Source organism: Herpailurus yagouaroundi, unplaced genomic scaffold (genome assembly GCF_014898765.1).
Source record: "Herpailurus yagouaroundi ecotype Mexico unplaced genomic scaffold, PumYag 200, whole genome shotgun sequence".
In the NCBI taxonomy this organism is placed as follows: Eukaryota; Metazoa; Chordata; class Mammalia; order Carnivora; family Felidae; genus Herpailurus; species Herpailurus yagouaroundi.
Window position 1 is genome coordinate 5,471,053 of NW_024412431.1, and position 12,845 is coordinate 5,483,897.

At 45.1% G+C, this 12,845-nt stretch overlaps 1 protein-coding gene across 4 annotated transcripts in view; it reads right to left on the reverse strand.

The window, feature by feature from the left end:
- Window positions 1–7,954: 7,954 nt before the first annotated feature.
- LOC121014097 (adhesion G protein-coupled receptor E2-like) overlaps window positions 7,955–12,845 on the reverse strand; it is an 87,797-nt gene continuing 82,906 nt past the window's right edge. For all 4 annotated transcript variants that reach the window (XM_040450144.1, XM_040450143.1, XM_040450142.1 and 1 more), the window contains 5 exons: window positions 12,772–12,838; window positions 12,263–12,354; window positions 11,250–11,418; window positions 11,054–11,164; window positions 7,955–8,468 (listed from right to left, as the gene is read on the reverse strand). In XM_040450144.1, the coding sequence (XP_040306078.1) occupies window positions 8,382–8,468; window positions 11,054–11,164; window positions 11,250–11,418; window positions 12,263–12,354; window positions 12,772–12,838 (526 nt within the window). In that variant the 3' untranslated portion in view covers window positions 7,955–8,381. The remainder of the gene's footprint in view (window positions 8,469–11,053; window positions 11,165–11,249; window positions 11,419–12,262; window positions 12,355–12,771; window positions 12,839–12,845) is intronic.

Consider the following 12,845-nt stretch of genomic DNA (forward strand, 5'->3'; position numbering starts at 1 on the left):
GCATGGTATGATTTCAATTCTTGTAAACTTATGAAGGGCTGTTTTGTGACCCAGTATATGATCTATCTTGGAGAATGTTCCATGTGCACTTGAGAAGAAAGTATATTCTGTTGCCTTGGGATGCAGAGTTCTAAATATATCTGTCAAGTCCATCTGATCCAATGTGTCATTCAGGGCCCTTGTTTCTTTATTGACCGTGTGTCTAGATGATCTATCCATTTCTGTAAGTGGGGTGTTAAAGTCCCCTGCAATTACCACATTCTTCTCAATAAGGTTGCTTATGTTTATGAGTAATTGTTTAATATATTTGGGCGCTCCGGTATCCGGCGCATAGACATTTATAATTGTTAGCTCTTCCTGATGGATAGACCCTGTCACTATTATATAATGTCCTTCTTCATCTCTTGTTACAGCCTTTAATTTATTTTTTTTTTATTTTTTATTTTTTTAAATTTTTTTTTTCAACGTTTATTTATTTTTGGGACAGAGAGAGACAGAGCATGAACGGGGGAGGGGCAGAGAGAGAGGGAGACACAGAATCGGAAACAGGCTCCAGGCTCTGAGCCATCAGCCCAGAGCCCGACGCGGGGCTCGAACTCACGGACCGTGAGATCGTGACCTGGCTGAAGTCGGCCGCTTAACCAACTGCGCCACCCAGGCGCCCCACAGCCTTTAATTTAAAGTCTAGTTTGTCTGCTATAAGTATGGCTACTCCAGCTTTCTTTTGGCTTCCAGTAGCATGATAAATAGTTCTCCATCCCCTCACTCTCAATCTAAAGGTGTCCTCAGGTCTAAAATGAGTCTCTTGTAGACAGCAAATAGATGGGTCTTGTTTTTTTATCCATTCTGATACCCTATGTCTTTTGGTTGGCGCATTTAATCCATTTACATTCAGTGTTATTATAGAAAGATATGGGTTTAGAGTCATTCTGATGTCTGTATGTTTTATGCTTGTAGTGATGTTTCTGGTACTTTGTCTCACAGGGTCCCCCTTAGGATCTCTTGCAGGGCTGGTTTAGTGGTGACAAATTCCTTCAGTTTTTGTTTGTTTGGGAAGACCTTTATCTCTCCTTCTATTCTAAATGACAGACTTGCTGGATAAAGGATTCTCGGCTGCATATTTTTTCTGTCTAGTACACTGAAAATCTCGTGCCAATTCTTTCTGGCCTGCCAAGTTTCAAAAGAGAGATCAGTCACGAGTCTTATAGGTCTCCCTTTATATGTGAGGGCACGTTTACCCCTTGCTGCTTTCAGAATTTTGTCTTTATCCTTGTATTTTGCCAGTTTCACTATGATATGTCGTGCAGAAGATCGATTCAAGTTACGTCTGAAGGGAGTTCTCTGTGCCTCTTGGATTTCAATGCCTTTTTCCTTCCCCACTTCAGGGAAGTTCTCAGCTATTATTTCTTCAAGTACCCCTTCAGCACCTTTCCCTCTCTCTTCCTCCTCTGGGATACCAATTATGCGTATATTATTTCTTTTTAGTGTATCACTTAGTTCTCTAATTTTCCCCTCATACTCCTGGATTTTTTTCTCTCTCTTTTTCTCAGCTTCCTCTTTTTCCATAACTTTATCTTCTAGTTCACCTATTCTCTCCTCTGCCTCTTCAATCCGAGCCGTGGTGGTTTCCATTTTGTTATGCATTTCGTTTAAAGCGTTTTTCAGCTCCTCGTGACTGTTCCTTAGTCCCTTGATCTCTGTAGCAAGAGATTCTCTGCTGTCAGCTATACTGTTTTCAAGCCCAGCGATTAATTTTATGACTATTATTCTAAATTCACTTTCTGTTATATTATTTAAATCCTTTTTGATCAGCTCATTAGCTGTTGTTATTTCCTGGAGATTCTTCTGAGGGGAATTCTTCCGCTTGGTCATTTTGGATAGTCCCTGGCGTGGTGAGGACCTGCAGGGCACTTCCCCTGTGCTGTGGTGTATAACTGGAGTTGGTGGGCGGAGCCGCAGTCAGACCTGATGTCTGCCCCCAGCCCACCGCTGGGGCCACAGTCAGACTGGTGCGTGCCTTCTCTTCCCCTCTCCTAGGGGCGGGATTCACTGTGGGGTGGGGTGGCCTGTCTGGGCTACTTGCACACTGCCAGGCTTGTGATGCTGGGGATCTGGCGTCTTAGCTGGGGTGGGTAAGCAAGGTGCACAGGGGCAGGAGGGGCAGGCTTAGCTTGCTTCTCCTTAGGTGATCCACTTCAGGAGGGGCCCTGTGGCAGCAGGAGGGAGTCAGATCCGCTGCCGGAGGTTTGGCTCCGCAGAAGCGCAGAGTTGGGTGTTTGCGCGGAGCGAGCAAGTTCCCTGGCAGGAACTGGTTCTCTTCGGGATTTTGGCTGGGGGATGGGCGAGGGAGATGGCGCTGGTGAGCACCTTTGTTCCCCGCCAAACTGAGCTCTGTCGTCAGGGGGCTCAGCAGCTCTCCTTCCCTTTGTCCTCCAGCCTTCCCGCTTTCTGAGCAGAGCTGTTAACTTATGACCTCCCAGCCGCTAAGTCGCGCTTGCTGTCGGAACACAGTCCGTCAGGCCCCTCCGCTTTTTGCAAGCCAGACTCGGGGGCTCTGCTTGGCCGGCGAGCCGCCCCTCCGCCCCGGCTCCCTCCCGCCAGTCCGTGGAGCGCGCACCGCCTCGCCGCCCTTCCTACCCTCTTCCGTGGGCCTCTCGTCTGCGCTTGGCTCTGGAGACTCCATTCTGCTAATCCTCTGGTGGTTTTCTGGGTTATTTAGGCAGGTGTAGGTGGAATCTAAGTGATCAGCAGGACGCGCGGTGAGCCCAGCGTCCTCCTACGCCGCCATCTTCCCTCTCCATCCCATTATCAAATGTTTTCATCCCCCTGCTTTGTTGGGTAAACAATTTATCTTAATGCCATATGAATTTGTATCTTCATTAACAGTGTTTTTACAATTTTCACATCTTTGTATTTTCATGGTGCTTTCTGTGAATTATATACTCCAAAATTTGCACACTCTATTTTAGTTATTGTATTTTTCTTATTGACTTTAAGGCATTGAGAATATATTGTGTGTATGTTTGTATGTACTCCATCTAGATATCTTTTGTAAAATAATGCAAACATTTTTATTATATAAAATGAGTTCAGACTCTGAATATGGTGACTTATCAACATAACCTTTTTCCCCCCTGAAAACCTTGTCACCTGCTTTATTTCTGGAGAAGGGTAAAGGAAGAAGAGAAAATATTCACTTGAATTTGAGGGGCAGTTAAATTGGAAGCAAAACTACCAACAATTTTAGACTTTTAAGGTTATTCTTGCCAATACAGGGAATACTGAAACTTCCTAGTTTGAAAACTCAAGATATAAATATTTTCTCAAAGCAAGATCATCCATTTTCACAGGGATACAAGAATAAAGAACAACAAACCCAATAGCACCGGATGGGGTTTTAACACAGAAAATAAGGCTAAGTTTCTCCTTTCAAATGCAGATTGTTTAGAACAAACTGCGGGTTGATGGAACAAGGTGTGTGGGAGATGAGCTAGATGGGCGATGGGTATTAAGGAGGTCACTTGTGATGAGCCCTGGGTGTTGTAAGTGATGAATCACTGAATTCTACTCCTGAACAATATTGCACTAACATTCACTAAAATTTAAATAAATTTAAAAAAGAAAAAAAAGCAAATGCATATATATATATATATTTTTTTTTTCTTTTTTTCTTTTAAGTAGGCTTTAAGTCTAGCACAGAGCCCAGTGCAGGGTTTGATATGCCCACAGTCATGAGATCAAGACCTGAACTGAAATCAAGAGTTGGACACTTAAGCAACTGAGCTGCCCACGTGCCCGTCAAATGCAGATTTTAATTAACATATACTTATCAATCACAGTTGTATTCCTTCTTTTTTTAAACATAATTTTTTTTAAGTGATCTCTACATCCAACGTGGGGCTTGGCCTCACCACCCCAAGATCAAGAGTCATGTACTTCACGGACTGAGCTAGTCAGGTGTCCCTGGAAGTAGTCTCTGTTAATTCAACCCTTCTCTCATCCTTAACAGGAACCCCAGGAACCTGAAGAGCATGTGTGTTATTAACCAGATGCAATCCGGCAGCTCCTTCCGAGCTGCAATCTGACTACTAATAGACTGGCATAGCTCAGGACTGCTCCCAGAAACGGGAATCTGTAGCTAAGTTGGCAGGTGGGACAGATACTGAGGGTGCCACCAGGCAAACAGTTGACCACTGTGTAACGGGTCCAGGAAGATGTGCACTCTGTTTGCCGTATGGTTTTGGGCCACCATGGACAGGGGTACCCTGGAACACCAGCGTCACTTGATGATTCTGTGTGTCCACATTCACACTGATAACAAACAGTGTAAATGCCAATCCTATTACAATTGAAATAAAGAAGAAATTGACAGTGGTGTCACCATAAAGTTATAATTTCGTTTTGGTCCAGGTTTTCAATTATTTACTGTATGAGTTTTGCTTTAATCTTGCCTGGGATGTTGTCCTTCATTTTCTAATATTTTAATAATCTTGGTAGATTTTGATGTGCCTGGAATTTGTTCATTCCTAAGTGGATAGCCTGTTGTCCTGACACCATTTATCGAGAGAATTTGTGACTTCCCTGACTTCACATTCAGTGTTTCAAACGTTGAATTGAAATGCTATTTCTATAGAGCGTCACATTGCTGTAGATGATGTATTCTTTACGTTTTTTTTTCATTGACTCATTTTCTATTCCTGGAACAATACCACATGTTAAAAACTGCCATGGTTTTGTTTTTATAGATGTTATGACACAAATCCCTGTGTTTTCTTTCAAATAACTTTAAATCTGGGCTTGAATAAGGAGAGACTTTACTTAGAAGGACTATTGTTGGAGGGAGAAGATTCTCAGAAATCCATGAGTATCTCAAAATCATATGGAAAAATATTTTTATTTTATAGGGTAAAGGAAGAAGCAGGTGGAGATAAGCAGCGTCTTTGGAGGGGAAGCTGGACAAATAAGAGGAAATTATCAGTGTGTTGTGGCAAAAAGAGGGTCCTGCTGTGGTCAGCCAATTCCCAGGAGAGGCTGATGGCAAGGGTATGTTCCACTTTTTGGGTACTTGCTCAGGCTTGAGGGTAAGCAGAAGTCAGGGGCCTGTAGGAAAGAGAGAAGCCTGATTAAAGTTCAGTCAAGAAAAAGCAAAGAGCAAGAAATGGCCCATTGTGAGCACCTGATTGCTTATTCTTCTTTGTAAGTGGCCTATCTCTTCTGTCACATTTTTTTCTTCTAAATACACTTTATAGCCAGTTTACTAAAGTCCGTGAAAATGTCTTGGGACTTTGACTGCTGTTGCATTGACTGTGTAGATGAACTTGGAGGTAGTAACTTTATTACAGTATTAAGACTTTTCCATCACTACTAACACAACTCTCTCTCTTTGTGTAGGTTATGATTTCTTCCAGTTACACCTTACAGTTTTCTCCTTGAGAACTTCATGCGTTTCTTATGGGACTGTTCTTAGGTGCTGTTGAGGTTTTATTTTATTTTTTTAATTTTAAGTTTATTTATTCATTTTGAGAGAGACAGAGAGGGGCGCCTGGGTGGCGCAGTCGGTTAAGCGTCCGACTTCAGCCAGGTCACGATCTCGCGGTCCGTGAGTTCGAGCCCCGTGTCAGGCTCTGGGCTGATGGCTCAGAGCCTGGAGCCTGTTTCCGATTCTGTGTCTCCCTCTCTCTCTGCCCCTCCCCCGTTCATGCTCTGTCTCTCTCTGTCCCAAAAATAAATAAACGTTAAAAAAAAAAAAGAGAGAGACAGAGAGAGGAAGGTGGGGAGGGGCAGAGACAGAAGGAGAGAGAGCGAGAGAGAGAGAGAGAGAGAGAGAGAGAGAGAGAATCCCAAGCAGGCTCTGCACTGTCAGCACAGAGCCCGATGTGGGGCTTGAACTCATGAAATGCGAGACCATGACCTGAGCCGAAATCAAGAGTCAGACGCTTAACCGACTAAGCCACCCGGGGAGTTCCTGTTGAGGTTTTATTCTTAAATTTTATTTATTTATTTATTTATTTATTTATTTAGATGTTTGTTTGAGAGAGAGACAGACAGACAGAGAGACAGAGAGACAGAGAGAGTGCAAGCAGGGGGAGGGGCAGAGAGAGGGAGACACAGAATCTGAAACAGGTTTTTGCTCACAATACTGAACTCTGATATTTTGTTAATATGCTAGGTATAAGTTTGTTTGGGGGTGCCTGGCTGGCTCAGTCAGAAAAGCATGCAACTCTTCAACCTAAGTTGAAGCCCCACGTTGGGTATAGAGATTACTTAAAAAGAAAAAAAAAAAACTAAAAATAGTCTTGAGTTTTCTAACCCCTCACCCCCCCCCCTTTTTTTTAATCTTTATTTACCTTTGAGAGAGAGAGAAAGGGAGCGAGCACACGCAGGGGAGGGAGAGAGAGAGAGGGAGACACAGAATCCATAGCAGGCTCCAGGACCTGAGCTGTCAGCACAGAGCCTATCACGGGGCTTGAACCCATGAACCATGAGATCATGACCTGAGCTGGAGTTGGATGCTCAACCGACTGAGCCACCCAGGCTCCCATTATTTTTAAATTTAAACAGCTCTTTGTATTTTTATTTTATTTTTTTATTAAAATTTTTTCTTAATGCTTATTTTTGAGAGAGAGAGAGACAGAGAGAGAGACAGAGAGAGAGACAGAGAGAGAGACAGAGCATGAGCAGGGGAGGGGCAGAGAGAGAGGGAGACAGAATCTGAAGCAGGCTCCAGGCGCCGAGCTCTCCACCCTGCACGGGGCTCAAATTCACAAACTGCGAGATCATGAGCTGAGCCCAAGTCGGACCCTTAACTGACTGAGCCGCCAAGCGCCCCTCAGCTCTTTGTATTTTAAAATTTATTTTTCCTTTGGTAGAAAAACCATTGCATTTTGAATGTTGCCCTTGCTTTCAGCATGTTAGTGAACTCAGTATTTTCCAGTGAATTCTCTGAAGCTTTCTTGGCAGACAATTACACACTCTTTCTTTCCGCTCCGTTGGGTTGAACTTGGAGATAGCATAAAGAATTGTGAGCCGGTTCAGCTATTGAGTTTCAAAGTAGTTTGAAACAGGGGCACCTGGCTGGCTCGGTAGAACATGCAACTCTTGATCTCAGGGTCGTGAGTTCAAGCCCCACATTGGGTATGAAGCCTCATTAAAAAAAAAAAAAAAAAAGGTAAAACAAATCATTTTGGAATCAGTAGTTAACATGGGGACCGTGTGATTGGTCCATAAGTCCTGCTTCCCAAGCAAAGGAGAAAGTCCAACGATTCCCCAATCAGAATCTGCAGTTTAACAAAAGATACCAGATGTTCTGTAGACAAAAGGAATTTCAAGCATTGTGGGCAAAACACTAGTTAAGAATTAGGGTTGGGATATGTCATGCCTTATGCTTTGCTTTTCAGCAACTGTGTTCTTGCCTTTACCTGGAGTGGGCACCTCATTTAAAACATTAAAACATTTACTTTTGATAACAAGTAAGAACATGAATACTGTTTTGTTGTAAAAATATGACACCACAAAGCACAAGAGAGATCTGACTGATCCTCACCTGACCTAACCTCCCTTAAATAGGTTTTCTCTACTATTACTGAATTATAATTTGTTCTGCCAAACATAGAATCTATGACTTAATTATGAGAGTTAAACAAGACTCTATCCATGTAAACATTCAAATGTTACTACACTTAAACTTTTAAAGTTATATCGCATTGTACTACAGACACCCAACAACTTGACCTCACTTTTTATCGTATGTGGAGATTTTTCTGTGTCAACATAGGTACCAGTGATTGGGTCTTTGTGTCTGTGGAACTGGTATTCCTTAAAACTGAAATAATTTTTCATCTTGCCATGTATTTTATTTTGTTTTATTTTATTTTATTTTCAGAGAGGGAGAGAGAGAGAGAAAGAGCAGGGGAGAGGGGCAGAGGGAGAGAGAATATCTTTAGTAGGCTCTGCACTGACGCTGGGATCATGACCTGAGCCCAAATCAAGAGTTGGAGGCTTAACCAACTGAGCCACCCAGTGCCCCAGCATCTTGCCCCTCCTTATTGATGGTTTATTTGAGTGGTTTGTATTTTCCGGTCTTCCAATGCCACAGTGAACACGCTGAGGCCATCTTTTCCCTTGAGGTCCCTACTTCAGAGACTTTTAAGAACAGAGAAGACTGTGCTCCACTGGTTGAAGAGGACCTCAGCTGGACTGAGCTCTTTGTGGCCGATTCCTGGAAGTTGGAATCCGCAGAATCTGGAAACGGGAAGTTTGTGCCTAGAGGAACCTGGACACCAGAAACTCTTGTCTCCTGAATCTGAGACTGTGAATCTGTAGTAAGTAGACTTGAAGTGTCAGTGTTGGGGGGCCAGCAATCCAGGAACATGATCAGGAACTCAAGGCTTGGGCACTGGGGATTCTGTGAAGCCAGGAAGTAGGCGTTCCAAATGTGGGGGATGTGAGGAGTTGGAAGAATGGAGAGCCTGAAAAGGAATTGGGGACAGTCAGACAATGGGAGAGACTGTGGTGGGCCAAAGGGATCGCCCATAGCGGCAGTCTCTGGTGCAGGGGTCCTGATGGGGGAATGTGAACCTGATGGAGGGGACGGGGGTAGGAGTCGGGGTGGAGTGGGAGGAGTGGGCTTCTGGAGGAGCCGGATGGGGAAAATCTGGAGCAGTGCTGGAAAGAGTCAGGGAGGATAGTGAGAGGGTTTTGAAATGAGGAAGCTAAGATGTATGCTATAAAACAGTTGTCTAAAGTGAAAAAACCGGCAAATAGCTGAGCCAGCATTTAAACTCAGGTCGGTACAAACTGAATTTCCCAGCTGTAAACACCCTAAGAGTGTGGGAGAAGGTCAATCTGGGATTTCTGCTTGGGACTTTGTTTTGTAGGGTTTTTTGTTTTTGTTTTTGTTTTGAGAGAGAGAGAGAGAGCATGACAGCACAAGTGGGGGAGGGGCAAAGAGAGAATCCCAAGCAGGCTCCAGCGAAGAAAGAGCCCATCTCAGGGTTCGATCCCACGACCCTGGGTTCATGTCCTGAGCTGAAATCAAGAGTCAAACACTCAACTGACCACCCGGAGGGAGAGAGAGAATCCCAAGCAGACATCACTTTCAGTGTGGAGCCTTCTGTGGGGTTTGATCCCACGACTGTGAGATCATAACCTGAGCTGAAATCAAGAGTTGGATGCTCAACAAACTGAGCCACCCAGGAACCCCTAGATGTGAGCACTTTAAAGTGAGAATGAGATAGTTATACACATCATGTGAATGTCTTTCTTTATGCTTTATGGCAACTTTGAATTTTCTTTTTCTTTTTCAAATCGCAAGTATGTGGATATTGTCTTTTTTAAAATAATGTTATCAACGTATATATACAGCAACGTAGGGAAAACCTCCCCTACCTCCCATGGCTGCCTCCTCCAATACCTAGGCACATGTAGATGTGCATTTCCCCTCCTTTACAAAGCCACTCATGACCTACACTTTGAAATGTACCCAATAACTTTGCTAAATGCTAATATATATACATTTATGTATAAATATCTTAAAATCTTGTACCAAACTATGAGAACAGAAGTGTCCTTAGGACCCAGCCTGGTAGAGTGGTTGAAATACAAAGGAGATGGAGCAAGCTCACGTAGAAAGATAGCAATATTCCAGGGAGTGTGGACACATGGAAGCCAGAGACCAAGAGGAGTATTGTGACATGGAGGAAGCCAACACAGCATCCAGTACACCACGAGTTCCAAATGCTGCTAAGACCGCTAAGAGGACCAAAAGATATTCATAAGTAGAGACCATTGGTGGCCTAAGACAGAGGTCTTTTGGTGGAATGATGGAGGCAAAATCCAGGTTCGAACATCGAGAGGAAGAAGAAGAAGGAAGCATAAATAAAACATTACTACTTCTTGGGGCGGCTTGGTGGCTCAGCTGGTTGAGCATCCGACTCTTGATTTCTGAATCAGGTCGTGATCCCATGGTCGTGGGATCGAGCCCTGAGTCGGGCTCCACACTGAGCGTGGAGTCTGCTTAAGATTCTCTCCCTCTGCCCCTCTCCCCCACTCACACACACACACACACTCTCTCTCTCTCTCTCTAAAATAAAAAAAAATTAAAATAGATCAGAGTAAGTGAGACATGTAATGTGTTACAATGCAGCTGTTGAGAACATGAGAACCAATATACCAGAGATAAAATGTGTGAACCGTAATGTTAAGCCACTGGGAAGTCAAGAGGGTCAGGAACCAAAGTACAGGTGAGGGATTGGCCTTAAAAACTAGGAGGCATATTTTGGCTATGTGCGGTCACAAGAGGGAATGAGGACACAGTGAACTAGATGCCAAATGGCTGGTGTTTTTGAGAGTGCAAAAGTAACCTTGTTTCTTCCTGCTGACTTGTGTTTTCTCTATGAAGAAATCAGTATGCACATCTGCTGGGAGGAGGAAAGAGTTTGAAGGATGAGATTTTGATGAGTAGACCATTTGGGAAGGAACAGTTTTAGAGGGAGGACAGGCAAGTTGGGGAGAGATGTGTAGACGACTTGCCAGGCAGGGTGAGGATGGGGGGGTGGGGAATGAAGTTGGGAGAAAGTAGAATAGGCTGAAGACCTTGAATAATTTATATAAAGCCCGTGAGTCTCTCTGGAATGACCTGGGAGAAAAGATGTGCATGGCTCTGTGCACTTTGAGCATTAACGATCTGCTCCACACCATTCATTTCTGATTAGTTGGCTGACCAAGTTTCCTTCTCTGCTTATAAGTATCTACATTTGTATCTTCTCACCAAGCACAATTAGAAACTCTATGCAACATTTTGCACAAAGTGGGTGCTCCACAAACGTGGGGAAAGAGGACAGTCATGTGCAAGGGTCACTGTGAATATAGAAGCTCAGCGAGTGAAAGTATAGGAAGAGCTCATTTCAAGACAGGGAAGTGCCTTCAAGTGAGTCCAGGCATGAGCCTTCCTAGGGCATCGCCTGCTCTCTGCTCAGGTTGTCCAGTGAGGCAGGCATGAGACGCCCAAGCGGATCGGCTAGGGAAGTGCTCTGGGAACACTGCATAATCTTACCGCACTGTGCTTGGAGGCATCAGACACGGTCCCGCTTGAGAGCGTGTAATTCTCAGGCTCGGCTTTGGCTTTCCTGACCCCTCTGAACCACTTCCCGTACTGCTCCCGGACCTGCAGGGGCGAAGCACGCTCTGGGTCAGCTCACTGGGCGGGGTGGGGACAGGAAGAGTCCTGGATGGGGGCCGGACCGTGGTACCTGCTGGCTGAGGAGGCAGTACACCAGGAAGATGAACGCTCCCTGCAGGCTGTTGATGATGGTGAAGAGGTAAGCCATGACGCGGGCAGCTGGCCCCACCTGCAGGATGCCCAGACACCACGTGCAGCCCAGGATGAGGAGCTGAGCCGTCGCTTTCAATGTCAGCATCCTGGGTAGGAGGAGAGAGGAGGCTCATGATGCACCGGGAGCAACAGCCCCCTCCCCACCCCACCTGTTTTCAAGTCCACTCCACGGATGCTTCCTACTGAGTAGCGATCGACTTGGATCTTTATCGTCAATGATTCCATAAAAAGAAATGGTGTTTGGGTCAGGGATGACACTTTGACTAGGACTAGGGATGGTAGTGACACTCCAGAATGTGAGTTTCAAAAAGGTCACAATGTTTCAGGAAGACCCCTAATTTTGCTCAGCTGACATTGTCGAGAACCTTCTGTGCCCCTGGCCCTAGGCTGGGGCTTGGGCATTCAGAACAACCAAGACAAGACTTCTGTTTCCACAGCCCTTAGAGTCTGGTGGCAAGACAAAAACAAATGATCACTTATAACATTTGCAAAGTGAGGTACTTCTGCCCAGATCCCATCCAGGGCTGTTCCTGTCCCCACCTTCTCCATGACCTGACCCAGAATGTGCTTTGCCCAGAATAGAGGCCACTGATTCTGTGCAAAGTTGAGGAAAGGAAAGGACATCCCCAAACTCCTAGATGATGTGACATGTGGTTGATGAACCCGTGTTCACGTGGGGCAAGGGAAGGGGAAGGCAGGGGGCCTAAAACGCATGAAGGCATGACCATGAAAGGGTGCGCTGGGTTCTGGGAACTGTTATGTGATGTTTTGAGTGTGTTGTAAGGATAGAAATGCTCTCAGGACCTACTGTGTAAGGCATGGAAGCAATCCCTGTGTATCAGGGCAAAGTCCATTCTCTCTGGACATCAGATCCTTGGAGCTCTGAGGATAATGCTCTGGATGGGGGACATTCCTCTGACTCATCCTCACCTGGTGTTCTGGAGGGTGGACACATCTCTGTTGAGGGAGGAGAGCTTGTTTTTCACAATCCAGAAGGTCATCAGAAAGAAGGCCAGATTAATCTGCAGAAAGCCCACAGGCGTATTAAATTCACTCCACATCTGGTGAGCATCCTCCTAGCTCATCCAACCCCTAACCTGGCAGGTAAGAAGCTTTTGCGTTTTGTAGAAGTCCTAGAAGACTAGACCAACCACCCTGTAACTCAGGCATGTGTTTGTCCTGTAACTTTGGCGAGCACTTCGATGCAGTTCACATGGAAACTCCAAATTTTAGCACTGAAAGTCCCAGGTCTCAGGACACACGTTAGTCCTGTTGTCACAATGGAAATTCCTGCATCCTGGCGGGGTGGGGGGGTCTCTCATCAGTCCTGGGCCAACTGGAATGATTGCTCCCGCTGCCTGTAACCCTCCTGGTACACCTGGTCTTTGAATGACCGTCACTTGGGCAGGCAGGATGCTCTGATGTCATGTGTTACTCACGGAGAAGATGGTGCAGACGGGGCCCAGGAAGGTCCATACAAATCCTTTGTCTGTGTGGAGCCAGCATCTAAGAG